This window comes from Monodelphis domestica, chromosome 2 (genome assembly GCF_027887165.1).
Source record: "Monodelphis domestica isolate mMonDom1 chromosome 2, mMonDom1.pri, whole genome shotgun sequence".
Taxonomy (NCBI): Eukaryota; Metazoa; Chordata; class Mammalia; order Didelphimorphia; family Didelphidae; genus Monodelphis; species Monodelphis domestica.
This window is the reverse complement of record NC_077228.1, coordinates 132,654,372-132,675,399: the sequence shown is the minus strand read 5'-3', so window position 1 is coordinate 132,675,399 and position 21,028 is coordinate 132,654,372. Positions and strand designations below refer to the sequence as shown.

Below are 21,028 nucleotides of genomic sequence, written 5' to 3'. Positions count from 1 at the left end.
ATCTATGGTGATATCCTATTTCTATTAGAAAAGTCTTTGAGTTCTAATGTATTAAAAGCAGAAAATAAAATTTTTCATTCAAAAATGAAAGAAGATTACTACTGTTATAAGTTGGAGATTTCTGCTAGTAATGACAAGAATAGTGGACCAATCATAAGAAGCATATTGAGAAGAATTTGAAATGAGCAAAAAGGACATACAACCAACACATCCTATAAGATTGTATCTGGCTTTGAACTTTGCTTTCTTTCTTCTTCTTTTTTAAACTCTTCCCTTCTGTCTTAGAATCAATATTAAATGTTTGTTCCAAGGCAGAAGAGTGGTATGGGATGGGCAATTGGATTTAACTGATTTGCCCAGGGTCATGCAGCTAGAAAATGTCTGAGATCACATTTGAACCCAGTACCTCTCAGCTCTAGATCCACTGAGCCACCTACTTCCCTCCCTATGTTTTCATAAGAGATTCTGAATTCTCTAGCAAAGCTTGTTTCTCTGCAAAGATAGCTGTGAATTAATCCAAGGCTGAACTTGATACATTAAATGAAAACTCATAGAAAGACAACCATAATAATGCAGTTACTGAAAAATGACTTGACACTGGATACCAGACATCCAAGCAGACGAAACTGAAGTAAGCAGAGTGATATTATTAGCTAGGCTTCCAATTTCTGTCTGCCTTATTCTAAAATGTATACAGTAGACCACTAGTCATCCATGCTGTTCCACAAAGAGTCTTTGTTTACTATTTATAATTAGTTTGTATTCTATGTTAATTTCTGCATTTCCCATGTGGTTTTTATGTTTAATATTAGAGGAACAGATCCAGTTAGCATTTGGAGAGTTATCTGTTTTCATGTGAGGTAACCTATTGGGTGATATGGAGTTCTGATATGAGTTTTACTTATTTGGCATAGTACTTTGGGTCCACTGCAATTTCATAAAGCTGATGTTGAAACATTTCTAAGCAAAGAAAAATTCCCATATATTGACTTGTCATGGAACTGGGAAATCAATGGGGTGGAGAACGATAATTGGTTCCAGGCACAGATATCTGTAAGCATTGGGGATACTTTATAAGATTGGAACACTCATGGTTGTGATAGAAACAAATGTCTTGTGGCTATTACATGTAATACCATGTATATCTGTGGAAGACAAGAGCTTGATAGATACATCATCATGATTTCACTTGAAAATGTAATCCTTTAAGACAAAATTTTAACCCAGTTAATTTACTCTGGAGAAAGACAGAAATGGTTCATATCCCACCATTTGTAAAGTTATTGGCTGTTTGCTTTCATTATATTTGTTATGCTCATTTATTCGTATTTACATAGTTTAAATAACCTAAGAAGAAATGGAGCAGGGCAAAGCCAAGATGGCAGAGTAGAAGACGGGAAAGCTCAAACTACCATGAGAATCTTCTCCAACCAACTTTAAAATAGTGCCTCAAAATGAACACTGGAGTGAAAGAACCAACAAGGAGATGGGCATAAAGCAACTTTCATGCAGAGAACACCCTGAAAGATAGTCAGAGAGAGCCTGGTTCACTGGAGTAAGAGGGGAGTACAGCCAGCAGGAGGCTAATCCAAGGAGCACAGAGCAAGCCAACAGCAAGCCCCCCACACCCCATACCTACTGTACCAGATTCTGAAACTGGATCCAAACCAATATCCAGATCCTGAGATCTTGCCTAAGCTAACAGAAGAAATGCACAAGTAAAAATGAATTATTTGGGAGCCTGTAGGTGGCTCGCCAGGCCCAGAAATGGGAGGACTTGAGTTCAAATATGGCTTCAGATACTTTCTAGCTGTGTGGCCCTAGGCAAGTCACTTGACACCAATTGCCTAGCCCTTACCACTCTTCTGCCTTCAAACTGATACTTAGTATTGATTTCTAAGACATAATGTAAGGGTTTTTAAAAAAAAAAAGAATTATCTGATATTCCTAAAGTCACTATATACCTAGCACAGTGGTAAAATTAATATATATATATATATATATATATATTTATTTATTTAACTTATTTAGTTGTTATTTGCTTCTGACTTTTTGGGGGGGATACTTATAAAAATAGTTTTCAGGGTAATAACTTGAGATGATGGCTAACTTTGTTTAATGTCTTTTGAAATTTTCACAAACAATCCAAGGATAATTGCTAAGAATATGTGTGATTAAATTAATGTCAGTGAAATAAAAGTTTCACAAATGTACTTTTCAACTAAAAAAAGGGGCAGCTGTTATGAATAAATAATATTGTATAGGAGCTTGATAAAGCTGTCAGGGGTTACTAAATATCAATAGGAGGTTGATAAAAGTTGTGGATCAGTTTGGTACACCACCGACATTATTTATTTGGAGGCAGGAAAATGGAGAATATAGTTCTTAGATAGTATACCTATGCCTATAGATCTAAACCCTATACTAAAATCTCTAATAAATCCTAAATTTAAGAATCTTCTTGCCTGACAAAGCAGGCCTGACTAAATCTACTCTTTGTATCTAAAATTTAAATTTCTTTCTAACTTTCATACATTGATCTCTAAAACCTCCTTCAACTGAAATAGTGAAATTGCCTGTCACTGGGATACAGTGTTCCTGTTCTCTCAGAGTGAGGTCCTTCTCCCTCAAAGTGCTGAGAAGAAACCCCTCAGAAATAGAATCTTTCTTAATTCAGTATATAAATTCCAACTCTCAAAAGCCAACTGCCAGATATTCCTGACAGGGAGCACAGCTGACAGAAACCCCAGAACTCCTGCTGCCTCAGAAGCCAGAGAAAATGGAGTCCAGAACTCACTCCCACAGTTCCTTAAAACTGCTGCTCTTAAAGAGATAGTGTGAATTGAGAAGACTTCTGCTCTTAAAGAGACAGAGTAAGATTTATGTAACTTCCTCTAACCTAAGAATTCTGCTCCTAAGGAGACAGAGTGAAATTAAATAATTCCTTATAACACTACTAATGATAAAAAAAAATTGACTTGTACTAGGTCAGTCTAGGGTTTGGGAAACAGACAAATCTTTCCATTGGGACTTGAAGGAAAGGAAAAGATGGACATTTAACATCTTTGAGCAAGCTACTTGCAAAGATAGGATTAATTCTCCCCTATTTTTATATTAATCAACAAAATCAACAAAAACTGAAAACACTCCTACTTAACACTAAGTAGAGGAGGTCTGCAAGCCACTTACTAAAGTGGGTGACAACTCCAGAAGCGACTGACCACTCCCTGAGCAGTGCAAAGTAAATTTAAAGACTGCAATTGGCTCCCAAAAAAATGGAGGAAGGGACAGGAAAAGACTTGGAAAAAGAACTATAGAAGTCCTGAACTTCCTGTCCAACGAGTCTTTGGCCGGAATCTTGGGCTTGGAGGATCTTGGACTGGGACTGTGGCTTGGAGCTATGACTTGAGACTTCAACCTGGGACTCTGGCTCTTGGACTGCTTCTGGTAAGACTGCTCCTGGATCTTCTCCTTTGGAGCTGAGTGAGAAGCTGACCCTCCTTTCCTGGCTTCTGGAGAGATTAGTTCCAGAAAGGCCTTCCCCTCTTGGAGGAGGCCACCGTGGGTGGAATCCCTGTTTAATTCATCACCAGGTCCTTGGGCTGAGGATTAATAAACCCTCCCAAATTGACTAGGGATTGGAGCAACATTTAGGGTAATAGCCTAGACATCTTCTCTACCCTCTTTTATATTTCTTTACTTTCACTTCTTCCACCTTTTTGTAAATTAACTACTAAAAGTCATTTTGGCTTGAGTTATAATATTTTTTAATCAGCAACCACAGTATTATCTTAAAACTCTCATATGTTTAGTCAAACCCTTAATTTTAATTCCTTACACCTTCCTCATCATTATTAATCAATCTGAAAGAACTACATATATAATTTTTACTAAAAGGTTATATATAATGATAATAATTAATTATAATAGATAATGATAGAAGTTACATAGTGCTTTAAGGTTTGTAAAGCATTTGCTAAATGCTTGTTATATATGTTTACTCATTAGCTCTTTATAATAATCCTGTGAAACAGATGCTATTAATATTCCCATTTTGTAGTTGAAGAAACTGAGCTAAAAGAAGTTAAGTGACTTGCCCAAGGTCACACAACTAGTAAGCATCTGAAAAAGGATGTGAACTCAGGTCTTCCTGACTCCAAGTCCTTTATCACTGGTCTTCTGTGCTGTTTCACAAACAGTCTTTGTTTATAATTTTGGCAGGTTTGTTATTACTTTTTTTGACAGCAGAATTTCTATCACAGTTATAGTTGTGATACTGTAACATGTGGAAAGATGCAGAAACATCCTCTATAGGACTAAGCTAATCAGTGACTTAAAGACTTAAACTGCCTCCTTGAGTATGATGTACAAAACAGAGTCAACATTACCACGTGGTCTCATGTGGGTGAAATAAGAGTAGGGAGATGGATTATTACCATCCATGATGGAAGTGGAACTTTTTCTTCTGGGCAGAGAATACTTCTTTCTCATAGCAGTTCAAAGAGTGCCCTGTCCTCACACCTTGAAGTCCCACCAGTTTATAGCATGTGATAAGATCCTATTCTGTCACCAGCCCTGGATGACTAGTCCCAGAATCTGTAACTTTGGAACCTCCTTCCAGGGCTTTTATTCACCCTCAAAATCTACAGGGATACAGGTCAGACTTTCAGGGGCAGGTAACCTTAGGCACTCACATAATCTTCTTGGCTTCAATTTCTTTCTTTTTTTTTTTAACCCTTATCTTGCATAATATTAACCAATACTAAGTATTGGTTCCAAGGCAGAAGATCGGTAAAGGCTAGGCAATGGGGGTTAAGGGACTTGCCCAGGGTCACACAGCTAGGAAGGATCTGAGGCCAGATTTGAGCCCAGGATCTCCCATTTCTGTGTCTGGCTCTCAATTCACTAAGTCACCTAACTACCCCCTACTTTTTTTCATTTGTAAAAGAGGGGGTTAAATAATGTCTCACAGAAAGACTCTACCACCTGTCAATCTATCTTATGAGATACTCTCTTGTCAGCCCAGAGGTGGACAGGAATATTATTCATCCAGTCAGTATCTAATAAATGCTCCTTAATGTCACCTCATTTTAAACATGAATTATGTTGCTAAAATGGCATGCTTTCCCATTAGTGTTGGTGATGCATTTACAAGAAGCAGTGGCTCACATCTCTGCAGCTGCTGCCTCTATGTACCTGAAAACTCCAAGCTTCCTTGATTGTGGGGCCTACTCTGCAAGAAAAAGAAAAAAAAAGAGAGAAGATGCTTTGGTGCCTTAATACCAGTGGGAGTTTAATTTAATTAGTGTCTGATTTACACAGTTCACTTCTGACAGCTGTGTTTGTGGAGTATCCTTGGAAGCAAGAAATTATCATTCATTGAAATCATCATCAAAGCTTATTTATCACCCTGCTACATCTTTTCAGCCTTCAGCATTTGGGGTTTCTGTGTGTTTATGGAGCACTTCATCTAGGTTATAGTAAATAATACTTGAGTGTACATACAAGGATTTGCCAAGGGTTTGGTATAGGCTTGTTCCAGAGTCCTATTAGAATGATCTGAGAATCAGATCTTTTTAGAGGTTTGATCAAAGGACAGGTGCTTTTGGGGGTGTCCTTTAATGATATATTTTAAGGACGTATGGGGGTGAAGGGTTTCTACATGAAGGGGCCTTAAAACATGGTTGCCAACCTCCAAAACAGGAATAATTGCAGTTGTTGAGTGTGGGACTGAACACATCTATTAAAAGGATGCTCTGGAGGTAGATAGATGACTCAATGGATTGAGAGCCAGGCTTAGAGACAAGAGGTCCTGGGTTCAAATGTAGCCTCTGACTTTCTAGCTGTGTGACTCTGGGCTGGTCACTTAACCCCCATTGCCTAGCCCTTACTGATCTTCTGCCTTGGAAGACCTGGATTACAGGGATCAAGCTGCTGTTATCAACTGATTTCAACTGGCTACAAGATTTTTAGCCCAATTTGCTATTCTTTCCTTCAACAAACATATTTTAAGCATGTGTTGTATAAAAGGAATTTTGGGGCATACAAAAATGAATATCATAGAGAAGGACCTTACAATCCAATCATATTCACAGAAAACTATAATACAAGGGAACATGTGATAGGCCACAAGAGCGGAAGAGACTTTGTGAAACTTTAAAGAAAGGAGGGATCATTGCTGGTGAAGGAATATAGGATGGCCAATGCAGAATGTGGAATTTGAGCTGGGATTTAAAGGATGAACAGGATTTCCACAAATAGGTATGAGAGGAAAGGATATTTCAGAAGGAGGGCATATGATGAGCAAAGATAGAGAAAAAGAAAAATACATATCCTTATCAAGGAATGAAAAAAATACAGATTTTTTTCTGGAGTTGGGTTTTTCTTTTCTTTTCTTTTTTTTTTTGGTGTATGGAGGTTGTGAATCTGTGGTTCCATTGTGTTGGTTAATTTCCAGTGTGCTAAAGTATAGGGTACATTAATTAGAATTATGTGAAATAAAGAATGGAAAAGTAGCATGGAGTCAGACTGAGAAGTTTTGAATGTTGGCTTTAAAAGAACTTGTCCTTGGGAACAGGTGGATAGCTCAGTGGATTTAGAGCCAGGCATAGGGACAGGAGGTCCTAGGTTCAAATCTGAGCTCAGAGACTTCCCAGTTGTGTGGCCCTGGGCAAGTCACTTGACCCCCATTGCCTAGCCCTTACCACTCTTCTGCCTTGGAACCAATACACAGTATTGATTCTAAAGTGGAAGGTAAGGGTTTTAAAAAAAAAAAAAAGAACTCGTCATCTTTTTTTGCCACTCTTTCTGCTTAAGAATTTAAATGTTGGGTTTGCCCTTGGCTAACCTGTCTTTGGATGATGGAGAAGTCTTATTTTAGCTGTGAGTTCACATTGCCAAAGAGGAAGGAAACCATGACTACTTGAAGAGGATAGTGAAGCCATCTGGCAAATAAGGGAAACCCTCAAGGATGAAAAGCCCCTGAGTACTGGCAAAACAATTTATGTAGTAATGTGAATAAAAATTATTTGTAAACTGTTATGATTAAACTTATCTCAAGAGACTGATTTTTGGATAAAAATATGCTTATTGATTCTGTCAGGTTCATTGGTTAGGCCAGCATCATAACCAATAAAGTGATATAGGTCTCCAGACTCTCTCATGACCAGAGATGCCCCAAGCTAAGTCAGGCAGTTTAATAAATAAATTTTTTTTAAGGATCTCATTATTCAGTCCCTCCTTTGAACATCCCCAGACATCTTTATTTGGTAATAGCTAATGTAGAGCTGGTCCATCAGTTGACATCATGGAAACATATACATAGAAAAAGAACCTTTGCTCCCTTCATTTATTAAACAAATTCTATTTAAAAGGAAGACATTCCTGGGGATGCCTATGGACAAAGAAAATGCAAAAAGCAGCTAAGTGAATAGAGTCTCTGACCCAGATCCCAGAGACAGGAATACACAGTAATTCTTCCTTAAAAAAAGAAAAAAAACCCCACATATATGTGTATATATATGTATATATACATATATATACACATATAGTAGTAGTAGTAGTAGTCTCTCGGTAACCGAGGATGACGATTATCTATGTGCGTTTTCATCTACTGTGTATAGATGAGTGTGCACAAAGACACTTGTGCGTGAAGGAGATTTAAGTGGAAAAGTCGATGCACAGAGACAGTCCCACTCTCTCGGCGTTCGAAGCCTGGGTCCAGTGGCACGAAAAGTCATTACACCTGGAGACTTCCTCAGCTGCATTGGATGGCCGTGTTGTCTTTTGTGCTCCAACACGCCCTAAGCACTCCATATACACACACATATATTTACATATACATACATATACATATATATGTTTATATAAATCCTCACAGTACAGAAACAAAAGGTATATTCCTGTGCATACATATCATGGAGCTTATTCTGTCACAGACATGGAATTCCTGAATTTCTATCCTACAAGTGAGAGTTCCACTAACTTTGATGCTAGAAAGAATAGAGCCAATTCTCAATTACTCCCTTTAACAGAATGAGGCAGATATGAACAGACAATTTTCAGATGAAGAAATCAAAGCCATATTTAGGTATATGAAAAATTGCTCCAAATCACTGATTAGAAATATAAACCAGGGGGCAGCTGGTGTAAACCTCAAAATTCCTTAGACTTATAAATGTTGGAAATTTCACCATTGGGATATTTCATACTTGGAAAATTTCTTACTGATAGTCTATTGGAATGGGAACCCCATTGGCATGGGAGGTTCCTTCTCTTCCCTTCTTAAGATTACTTTAGGACAGAAACCTTTTGCTGAACAATGGAAAGGACTTTGACCTATGCTTAAGCATAGAACAGGAATTTCTTTGAGTCATGATTGATTTTAGAATTAATACAATGGAGATACTTGGAATCAATCTCCACCCTATTCAGTCCTAACAGGATTGAGTAAGGGCTGCAGCCTAGATCAAAATTTAATTATTCCAATCTCTACCCTACTCAGGTTAACAGGATTTAGAAAGGGCTGTAGCAAAGGAGCAAAGATTTAATCATTTGAAAATATGACCTTCAACAGACATGTGCAAAGCCTCTGGGCGGTCCTGGGTTAAGCTAGAGCCTCCATTGGCACAGGGAAATTGATGGACAGTGATTGGTAGATGTGAGAACTGAGGGGAGGCAACTTGGATGGTTTCCTTAAAGATCAGGGGGGTCGGAAGGACTGAGGGGTGGTTGAGAAGTTGGTTGGTGTGGCAGTGTACTCTGAGAAGCTTGCTCTGAAGGAAGCTGAAGGTGGGGGCCTCTGAGACTGCTTCTCCATTTTGGTCACGTGAGTAATAGGGACTGATCTTTTTTCCTTGCCCCAGCTATCTAAGGGCTTGGGCCTTTTGGCCCAGCCTAAACAGAAGGGGTATTTAAGCCCTATTCCCTTCTCTCCCTTTTTCTCTCTCTCTATCTCTAATTCCTTTCTTCCTCCTATTGTAATTAAACTCCATAAAAGGTTGACTGCTGACTTGAGTTTTCATTTAGGAATTACATAGCTGAATTCCTTGGCGACCTTAAATTAATATATATCAGTCTTTTAAAGTGATTCCCTTGTCACACTGGGTAGCTCAGTGGATTAAGAGCCAGTCCTAGAGACGGGAGGTCCTAGGTTCAAATCTGACCTCAGCCTGCTATGTGACCCTGGGCAAGTCACTTGACCCCCATTGCCTAGCCCTTACCACTCTTCTGCCTTGGAGCCAATACACAGTATTGACTCCAAGATGGAAGGTAAGGGTTAAAAAAAAAAGAAATATAAACCAACTCTGAGCTACCACCTCTATCACTTCTTCTTTACACAGAGAAATTTATTTTTATTATTTATTATATTTATCATTATATATTTATTATATAATACATAATAATTTAACAACAATTAATGTATAAAATAATATAAACAACACAGTAATATAATTATGTGAACTTCATGTAAAATAATATATTATTATAACTATTATTTAATATTATTAAAGAAGTTATCTTTATATATAGAAATTGTTTTGTTTGGGTTTGTAAACATTTGGGATAATCATTTTAAAAAACAGAATGCAGCTATGGTATGGATTATCCCAAATGAAGTACTGGGGAAAATGTAAGGATCACTTAAATTTGATTAGAATTAATATTTTTTAATTTTTCCTACATAGTTTATGGAATAAATGGTCTCTGTCAAGTGATTTTTCTGATTTATAAGATTTGTTGAGTCTTTTTCAGTTGTGTCTGACTCTTCATGAACCCATTTGGGGTTTTCTTGGCAAAGATACTGGAGTGGTTTGCCATTTCCTTCTCCAGCTTATTTTACAGATGAGGAAACTGAAGAAAATAGGGTTAAGAGACTTTCCCAGATTTAAACTCAGGAAAATAAGTCTTCCTGACTCTGGGCCAGGCATTCTGTCAAGGAGGCAGAAGGTCTCTCTTTTCCTTTACTTAAATCCTAATAAAATTTCCTCTTTTCCCAATCCCCAGAATGATTCCTCTGCCATCTTCGATCTTGCCCTAATTTGCTTTTTTCTTTTCCCAAACCCCAGAATTACTCTTCCGCCATCTTCCATTTTGCCCTAATTTGCTTTTCTTAATTAACTAAACTGGATGAAAAGCTAAACAACTTTATATAGTAAGTGTGGATTTAATCTGGTTCATCTGGAAGTTCAAAGAAATCAAGACACCACCAGGATATATGACATATCTTTGCCTTTCAGACATAGTAATGGAGTCCTCTGCTACATACTCTGGTCTAGGCTCAGTTCTGTCTACTTCTGTATCAAGTTGGCTCCATACCTACTTCCTATCTGTTCCTCTCATTGCCATCAGCTGGTATAAACTATGTCATCTGGCCCTCCAGTGTTTGGGCTCTAAGTGACAGCAGCAGATGGAAAAGAAGCATTATCTTTACTCTCGAAAAAACCCTGGATTCTGCCACTTTTCACACATTTTTTGTTAAGGTCTTTCTAAAGAGTAAAGTCCACTGCAGTCTTGGGTACATTGGTGTCATGCTGTTTATCATGGATACCCAAAGGCTGCTTTTCATCATTAATGTAATTATTTACAGTTTGGGGGGGGGGGATGTCACCTGATTCTCAAAGGAAAGCACCAAAAACAGTTATCAGTTACATAGATTTATCATGAACTGTATACCACAGGCAAACCAGAAAAGCTTCTTAGAAGGTGGGGGGAGTTGGGGTTGGAGGAGGCAGCTATGTGGTTCAGTGGATTGAAAACCAGGCCTAAAGATGGGAGATCTTAGGTTCAAATATGGCCCCAGATACTTCCTAGCTGTGTGATTGTGGGCAAGTCACTTAGTCCTTAGTGCCTAGCCCTTCTGCCTCTGATCCAATATACAGCATTGATTCTAAGATGCAAAGCAAGAGTTTTGTTTTTTAAAACAAACGCTAAAAGAAGTCTATAGGAGAAGTAGACAAACCCAAGTCCTGTCAGGCTGAACTTCATGAGCAGAATGTTTAGGGGGCAAAGTCTCTCTGCTGGATTATTTGTCCACTAACAAAATTTGGGCCAGGAACTGCTGAACGCAAATTATTCAGGACATCTGACCTGCTGTATATAGATAGGAGGCCACTATAAAAAAGAGGAGGAGGAAGAGGAGAAACTATTCTCTTGGGATACTGATAAAAGACTGTGGTAATGTGGGGGGTGATTTCTGGCCAGATTAGAATCCTCTTCCCCAAGAGATCAGGAACCAGGAGGTGGAAATAGTTAAAATGACTAAGAGTCCCTAAGTACAGCTATTTGGCCGAGTCTTTATTGACTTTTTTCCTGGTTACCTTGGTGATTAATCAATCAATCATCAAACATTTATTTGTTAAACAGTCTTCTGGGATGTCAAGTATTTTGTTAATTCTGTTGGGTAAACAAAGAGAAAGAATGAAAAGAATTCCTGTCCTCAAGAAGTGTGCACTGGTTCATCTGAAACCTTTTGTCCTCCTAAGTATTAAAAAAAAAAAAACAGTATTAAACAGTCCCAGTCTTTGTAGAGGCTTGGAACCAGCCTGAGGTTCTGGGCAAAGTCCAGTTCCAGGGACTTACATAGGTGCTGCTTCACCCTTCAAAGAATTGACAGCTGAGGTTTTGGAGTGACTGGTAAAAGAAATTATAGGTATGAGGAGATCACAAGGTTTGTATGCTATCAATAAATGCTGTAGTTAGATTGAAGTAGAATAGGGGCTGGATTTTTGTTCCTTGAGATCTACAACTGGACTAACTCAGTAGGATCAAAGGGAATGTTTATAATTAAAAGATAAAAGTAGGTCAGAAGGTCCTGGGTTCAAACCTGGCCTCAGACACTTCATTTCTTTGTGACCCTGGACAAGTCACTTAACCCCCATTGCCTAGATCTTACCATTCTTCATTCAGCCTTGGAACCAAAACACACTATTGATTCTAAGATGGAAGGTAAGGACTTAAAAAAGAAAAAAGATAACACTGGGGGAGGGTACTCTTGTAGAAACCCAAAGTATTTATTCATTACTTTCTGTGATTTGAACAAAGAGATATGTACATCTGTCATAGTTTGAAACTTTTAAAATTGGTTTATAAAAATGTCTAAATTTATTGGTAAAAGGATCCCTTTTAGCTCAAAGAAACTGCCTTGCTTTTCTTGGGTTTCCAAGGATGTCAATAAAATATGGTCAAGCAAGATTCTGACTAAAACCAAATCCTTTGGAAGGGAGTAGACATAAAAAGTAAGAGACATAGTTCCTGCCTTCACCAGGTTTACAGTCTAGATGGGAATACATAAATTGACATAAGAACAACTATTAAAAATTAGCATACTGATTATGATTGCAAAAGCTCTCTCAAATTTTATAGATTAAAAAAATGAAAAGAGCTCTAATTTTCTGATAATGTGGGTGCCACTTGGAAAGTGAGCAGCGCATTGGCACTGGCCTGGAGTGCTAGACCTGGAGTCAGGAAGAATCATTTTCCTGAGTTCAAATACAACCACAAATACTTATTAGTTATGTGTCCCTGATAAAGTTACTTAACCCTGTTTGCCTCAGTTTCCTCATCTGTAAAATGAGAAGAAAATAGCAAACCACTCCAATACTCCAAGATGGGGTCTCAAAGAGTTGTACACAACTGAAAATGAATGAATAACAAAAACTTGGGAAGTATTACTCCTGAGCCAGTAGAAATAATCTCTTTAAAACTCTGGCTTTCCTCCATCACATGTTATAGTAGTTAGAACTAAGTGAAGAATGAATCCATAATTTATTTCTGATAAGTAGATGATTTAGAGCTAGATGGTTTAGATGAAGCAACTATTATATGTAAATGTAGAGCTGATAGAGCCCCAGAGAACTCCAATAATATTAAAAGCATTTTTTGTTATTGTCAGATTGGTATAACTTTTGAGTAAATAAAGGCTAGATCTAATCCAATGGCTTTCCTGTTGTTCTCTTGGGCCTCTTCAGCATTTGGGGATAAAGTTCTTGCTTGGGCAAAAACTATAGAATATATATGAGTCCTTAGGAGATGCATTGACTTCCATTTAACAGCTAAGAAATCAACTGATGGGATCAGAGTTTGGAGTGAATTTTATATGCCTTTCTTCCCAGACGACTTTGGGAACCCATGATCTTCAGATGAGAGCCTGGCACTAAGAATTTAAGGCAGGGACTAGCAAGATGATCTACTGAGCTATTATCTTTCACCTATCCATCAGTGCTATTAATTAGCTTTGTGACATTGCTGAAGTCCTTGAAGATTCCTGGGTCTCAATTTCCTCAGCTATACTATGAGGAAGTTGGATTAGACAGTCTGAAGTTCCTCTGCCATTCTATGATTTTATGATCTAAATGGAATCCAAGAAAGCCCCATCAAAAATTATATCCTTCCCATTTCCTCATGAAAAGTTTTAGATGACATACCTCACCATTGTTCTTTGCTACTTATATCCCAATGATATAAAGGGGCTGCCACTGCCTTCTCCCATTATTTCTCTTCCAAGAGCTAAAGGGTCATAAATGTTTCTCTGATTATAACCTACAACTACCTTGTGTTTGATAATAAGAACTTGAGAAATATTCAGGTTATTTGATAGGCTTGTAGATACTTCCTGGGGGGGGGGGGTCTGTTGTGGCAACTGATGATCAAGAAATTGGTGTAAGGAAATCTAGCTGCTGTTTTCTGTCATGGACTGGATTCTTCCCCTTTTCCCACATTTGTTAAGGTTCCCTAGGGAGTAAAGTCCACTGTAGTCTTCTATTTATTGGTGCCATATTGTTTGCCATTAATATCCAAGTGCTGCATTTCATCAGAGACCTCTCTTGACTGAGCCTTTGAGTCATCTTCTTCAACTTGCTCATCATTTTCCTGATAGGTAATAAAACAGAGAAAAAATTTGCTGTCCCACATTGCATTCCTCCCTGGTTCCTCCTTCTCCAGTGTAGACTCCGTAAGTCAATAATTTCTCAAATCCTTCCACATTATCCCCCTTGCTTCCACTTATAGTCTGGCCCAGAGATCTTCAGCTACCTCAGTGAAAGGGGAAAAGGAAGGGGGGAAAGGCATTCATTTATCTATGGTGGTAAGAGGAATTGGAAGAGAAAAGTCTGACTGTGTAAGATTAGAAAACTGTGGGGAAAGAGGATGAACACTATTAAAATAACAAAAAAAAAAAAAATTCTCCACCCAGGCTTGCTGGTTTAGACTAGAATCAATCAAACTTCCCATGTCAGCATCTGCATTAGCCAATATTGAGATGTTGCATACCTGATTTTGGGTTCTGTAGTATTCATTTAACAAATACTGATATTTGGGTTCATCAAGTCCAAAGAAAGTGGCTAATTTCCCACCTAGGAATTCACAAGCTACAAGAAAACAGAAGAACAATAACAAACAAAAAACAACAAACAGTAGAGTTAATAGGATTCATAAGGTGGGAAGCTTTGAGTGTATGGGGCTAAAGGTTTGAAATTACATAGAAGAAATGAACCAGTTCTCAGAGAAGAATAATTAATTCTTTCCAGCGCCTTCCAGGGCTCAAAGGAACCTCCAGAGATCATTTTATTCATTCCTACCTGATATAGTTAAATTTTTTTTTCAATTTAACTGAAAAACATTTTTTCTGTTACATGTAGAAACAATTTTTGACAACTGTTTTCTGACATTGTGTCTTTTAGACTCTCTCCCTTCCACACTTCCCACTGTTCTCCCTTCCCCTGAGGTTTGATATAGGCTATACCCATACTTTCATGCAATATATATTTTCATATTCCTAATGAAGACATATATCACACATACAATAAAAAATTCAAGAAAGAAATGAAGTGAAAGATAGTACGCTTAGATCTGCAATCAGACTCCTATAGTTCCTTCTTTGGCAGGGATAGCATTTTTTATCATGAATTCCTTGGGATTATCTTCAAACCCTGTTTTGCTGATAATAATTTAGTCCTTCACAGTTGATCATCAGACAATATTTCTGTTACTGTATACACTTGGTTCTGCTTACTTCGCTTTGTATCAGTTCATATGAGTCTTCCCAGGTTTTTCTGAGTTCATCCTGTTCATTGTTCCTAATAGCTTAATAGTATTTCATATAACCATACACTACAACTTGTTCAGTCATTCCCCAGTTGATGTCAATATAGCTTATAAGATGCAGCAAGGCATGGTGCATGAGTACTGGACTTGAAGCTAGGAAAACCTGGATTTGCATACTGCTGTTGACTGTGAATACTTAGGTATTATCAGCAATACAAGGATTCAAGACAATTCCAAAAGATACATAATGAAAAATGCTATCCACCTCCAGAGAAAGAATTTATGGAGTCTTAACATAGATCAAAGCAGAAGATTCTTTCCTTTATTTTTACGTGGATTTTGTGAAAAAGGATGAAAGGTTTGCAAAAACAGTTGCAAAAACTGAGAGACGCAAACCTTAGAGATTGATTGATAGGAGCATGTGAATTAGGGTCACATGGGAGCCTGAGCCTTGGAATCTGGCAAAATTCTATTGCCCAACAGTGATTTTCATCTCAGAGTCTGCTCTGCTGGCTTGAAGAGGGTTTTCCTGTGGAGGAAAGAGGTTTTCTGGACCTGGTTGCTGGCAGCATCAGTGAGAAGATCTCTGGACCTAATTGGACATCTATCAACTTAAGATCCTGGCCCTATTTTATTGGACTCCTGGTCCAATATGAGACGTGGATATTGGGAAATTAATATTTAGCTTAGTAATATAGTTTAGTTAGTTCTAGATATTAGCTTTTAAATTAAGTATAAGTTTATTCCTAAACCCTTATTCCTTCCTACCCTTCCCAAACAACAAATCAGGATTTATTTATATGTTTCCTCTTGTTTCTTCCTCACCCCAAATCCTACATAACAATTAAAAAAATTAGTCTTTTTCCATAACATGACCAATGTGGAAATATATTTTGCATAATGGCATATGTTTAAGCTAGATCAAATTGCTTCCCATCTCAAGGAGGTGGGTGGGGGGAGAAGAAAAGGAGAGAATTTGGAACTCAATATTTTAGGAAAAGAATGTTAAAATTGTTTTTAAATGTAATTGGGAATAATAAAATATATTAGAGTTATTTGTTAAAACCTGTACTGTCCATCTTAGATTCAGTGCTATGTATTGATTACAAGGCAGAACATTTACCCCTCCTATCATTTACCCCTCCTATCAGGATTGGTAAGGACTAGGCAATAGGGGTTAAGTGACTATGGCCCAGGTTCATACATCTAGGAAGTATCTGAGCCAGATTTGAAGCCAGGGCCTCCCATCTCTTGGCCTGGGTCTCAATCCACTGAGTCACCTAACTACCTCCTAAAATATTACATTAAAAAAAATTAATCCTGCTGCTGATGCCTACAAGCTATGTGACCCGGACAACTAAGTCACAGTTTACTCATCTATAAAATGTGAAGGTTGGACTAGATGGCCTAAAAGGTCCCTTGCAGCTCTAAATCTGTGATCCAGCATAATTTTAGAAGTTGAAGACCAAATGCCATTTTGTACTGATATAAGGAGTTCCTCACCAATGGCTCCCTACACTAATGAAATCACAGATCCAGAAAAAAAATGTTATATGGATGCAAATAATTAGATTACATTTAATAATGCAAATTTATGTTGCTTTTAAGGTTTATAAAGCACTTCCTATGCTTCCAAATTTAATTTGCCTTGGGGCAGGTAGGTGGCTCAGACAGGAGGTTCTGGGTTCAAATGTTGACTCAGACACTTTCTAGCTGTGTGACCCTAGGCAAGTTGCTTAACCTCCATTTCCTAGCTCTTGCCACTCTTCTGTCTTAGAATTAATTCTAAGACAGAAGATAGGGCTTGCTTGTTTTTAAACTGGAGAGAATTCAGGGGAAGGCAACTTGGTTGGTGAAATAACTCATGTTTCTGCCATATGGGGATTGAAAGATTGGTTTAAAAGAATCGGAGATGTAGCTCTGTGACCTTCGGCAAGTCACTTAACCGCCATTGCCTCACCCTTACTACTCTTCTGCCTTAGAACCAATTCAGAGTGTTGATCTAAGACTGAAAATAAGGTTTTTAAAAAAATAAATTTGTCTCACAAGTTTGTGAGGCAAGTAATGAATGAATTATTAACTCCATTTTATATATGAGAAAACAGAGACTTTGAGAGGCTACATAACTTGATTGTGGTCACATAGCTAGTAAATATCTGAAGCAGGACTCAAACCAGCTCTCTTGATTCCAAATGCAGCTCTCTTTTCACTGCTCCCTGGTACATCAAATCAGAAAGATATATCTTTTATTCACCTGAACAGGCAATTATCAAGCATGTGTTCAGCACCTACTTGTGTCAGGCACTAGAGATACAGATATATATATATATATATATATATAGTATATTCACATATAATATTTTATATAAATAATATAAATTCCTAATATATTATATGATATATTTTATATAATATAATACTATACATGTAAATATTATATAAGTATATAATATATATATATAAAAGAAATAATCTCTCCTGTAAGAGAGCTTACAGGTTACATATTTTTAGAATAATAATAATAATAGGTAACATTTATATAAGGCCTAATCCTGTGCTAAGTGTTTTACTTAGCACAGCAAATAAGATATCTTATTTGATTCTACAACATCTCTGGGGGGCAGATGTTTTTATTTTCCCCCTTTTACAGATGAGGAAACTGAGGTTATGTCTTGCTCATGATCACACAGCCAGCTAGTAACTGTGTGAGGTTCTATTTGAGCATGAATCCTCCTGATTCTAGTCCCAGGCTCTCTAGTCCCACTGTGTCTGCTAACCACCCAAAACACTTGCAGAGAAAGTTCTCCATCTTACTCAATTACCCATTCCAGTGCTGGCAACTCTGGGAGTAAACTAACTCTTTTCCTGGCAATAGTTGTCACTTTCTTCTTCCTCTGTCCTCCGGCAAGATGGAGAACAATAAGATGGGGTTACTCACTTTGGTAAAGTAATTGTTGGCAGGTTTAAGGTGCAAGGTTTAAATTCAATAGAAAGCAAAATAGAAAAGAGTTCTAGAGTTTTTCAAAAAGAAACAAGGATTCTAAGTTTCACTATAATTTTAGTATCAAGGCGGTCTTGATAATATTTTGTGTGGCAGGTGCTTTGTTGGCCCAACTAGATTGTAAATTGCTACAGACCATACTTCTATTGCAACATCTGTCACTGAATAATGTCTGCCAGATATCTAGCCAAATGGCAGAAGCTTAATAAATAAATACAGAATGGACATTTTTAAAGTGAAAGTGAAAAACTATTTCACTTTCAGATTTTCTAAGGAATCTCCCTCTCCCCAATCCTTCCCTCTCTGTTTCTCCTCTCTCTGTCTCTCTGTCTCTCTCTCACACACACTATCTTCCTGTCTCTGTCTCTCTCTTTCATACACACAATCTGTCTCTCTATCTTCCTCTCCTCTTTCTCTGTTTCTGTCTCTCTCCTTCTCCCCCCCCATTCTCTCCCCTCTGTCTGTCTCTGTCTCTATCTCTCTATCTCTCTGTCTGTCTGTCTCTTTCACACACACACACACACACACACACACACACACACACACACACACACACACACTGAAGACATATCCAACTGAAACTTACTGATTGTGATCATTTTTAGGGGAAAAACAACTCAAGGTAATAGCCAAGGCATCAATTATTCTAAGTCACCATTTGATCCATGTCAGAAAGAAAGGAATCTTAAAGAGCTAAAATGAAGGCACTTACTGGAAAATGAAGCACTCACTATTTGTATTGCCCAAAATCGCAGGTAGGGCCCCCATGGAAGTTTAGACTGAAAAACAACAAAGAAAGCAAGTTGTACAATGAGCAACCAAAAGGTTGAGGGTTACAGAGAACTGTTTCTTGTAGAGATTTCAAAATGTTGTACAACAATAACTGAAATACACATAGGATTTGAACTCAGGTTTGCTTAAACTTTACTCTTTCTACTATGTCAGTGCCTTTCTACAACCAGGGGTACTCCATAGTGAGAACTTCTCATTATCATTTAACAAATAAGAAAACTAAGGATCTGCAAATAATGAAATGATTCTGCTCATGACACAGAGAAATGGTTCTAGGGAATAGAGATTTCCCCATTCATTTTATTTTTAAATATTTCATTGATCCTTTTTAAAAAAAACAAAAGCCCTTATTTTCTGTCTTAGTAACAACTCTTAGACAGAAGGAAAGGGGTTAGGCAAATGGGATAGAATGACTTGCCCAGGGTCACATAGCTAGGAAGTATCTGAGGCCAGATTTGTACCCAGAACCTCTCTTGACTCTTAGACTGTCTCTATCCACCATTCTACCTAGCTGCCTCTAATTGATCATTAAAAAAAAATAACTTCAATATCACACCTTTCCCCACAATAAAATGCTCTATTCTCTAGGCACTGATCAAATTTCATGAGCCCCTTTGGCACTCTGGTGAAACTGGTGGACACTTTCTTAGAATAACATTTTTATATTATTGAAGGAAATGCTAAATTTTAGTTAGAGCTTAGCAAAATTAAAGATGTGATTTTTTTTCCCATCCAGATTCACAAATCCCTTAATATCTAGTCCATAGATCTTGGGTTAAAAGCACCTTTGTGAGAGCAAAGTCTCATATGAGTTAATCTAGCACAATGGTAAATCAGGAGGAGACTGTTTAAATCCTGTCTTTCGTACTTACAATGTAATCAGAGGCAAGTCATGACTTTCTGAACTTCAATTTTCTAATTTATAAAGTGAGTATAATACCACTTACCTCATAGAATCGTTGTAAAGATCAAATAATATAATATGTATCTAATATATGAGATAATAATATAAACAAGGTACATGTTTCACATTGTTTATATTTACAAACTATTCAATGCACTATTTAAAACGAGGCTAATCAAATTTGGCCTCAGATATTTCCTAGCTGTGTGACCCAGGGCAAATTACTTAACCCCAGATGCTTGCCCCTTACCACTCTTACTGATATTTAAAGTCATTTCTAAGACAGAAAGGTAAGGGTTTTTTTAAAAAAATCAAGCTCACCCCTCTTAATGGTTTGGCAAATGACTAACAGGAAGGTGAATAATATGGATACACTGGACTTACAGTATCAAGTGTTACAGTATTCTTGAATTCTTCTTTCTCTTCTTCTTCTTCTGTGCTATATTCTTCCATAGTGTCACCATTTGCAAAGTGGATTATCCTTTTGGGGATAGTTCTTTTGGTAGCTTCCTCCTTCTCTAGTCCTGGCTTTTGGACACCATATTCCTTCTCCATCAAAGAAAAAAACAATAACTGGTAAAGTGAGTAGATGTCAGGAGCCTGTTAGTTTATTTATTCATAACAAGGGTAAGGAACATTTAGCTCAAAGCCATGTAACTTATTAATTATTCATAAATATCCATGAAAGATGTCTAGGTTAAATAGTGGACTAAAGATTGTTTGGCTGTGTATTATGGTTTCATTAATTCCTCAGATCCAGGGAGTCAAGTCCAGATCCACCTCAGAGTAGAAGAGTCAGAATGAGGTAAGTTGTTATTTGGGGCTATCCAAGCAGTTTTTGTGGGCCCTTTCTTTCTTTCATTATTTTTTAAATAAATCTCCAATAAAGAGAGGTCTCTTCTCTTTGTAATCTCTAAACCTTGTGGACTGCTGATGTGAAGCCTACACCAATGGCAGCAGATAACATGGTGCAGGTTTTAGGGCTATTGGAAACCACAGAATTGGATTAATTCAAATGAGATCAGATTTGTAAAAAGTTTGGTACATAGTAGATGCTTAATTAGTTTTTGTGCCTCTCTGCCACTTTATGATGGACTAAATCCTTTTCCTTTTGTGGCACCAAGTTTATGACATTGTCACAACAGTCTTGTAAAAAGCCTGACAATGGCTGAAGTTCTGTGTGTGTGTGTGTGTGTGTGTGTGTGTGTGTGTGTGTGTGTGTCTATCTGTCTCTCTCAAAATGCAAAGTATAATACTGCTTAATAATAAAACATTGCATTTTGATGATG

The 21,028-nt window shown here is 37.5% G+C and overlaps 1 protein-coding gene across 1 annotated transcript; it reads right to left on the bottom strand.

Moving 5' to 3' along the window:
• Positions 1-13,607: 13,607 nt before the first annotated feature.
• On the bottom strand, positions 13,608-20,509 carry FAM177B (family with sequence similarity 177 member B). Its single transcript, XM_056814627.1, has 4 exons — positions 20,124-20,509; positions 18,756-18,822; positions 14,269-14,366; positions 13,608-13,947 (listed from the first exon to the last, which is right to left on the bottom strand). Exons 1-4 carry the CDS (start codon positions 20,292-20,294, stop codon positions 13,759-13,761), a joined length of 525 nt encoding a protein of 174 aa, XP_056670605.1. The 5' UTR covers positions 20,295-20,509; the 3' UTR covers positions 13,608-13,758.
• Between the last annotated feature and the right edge of the window lie 519 nt (positions 20,510-21,028).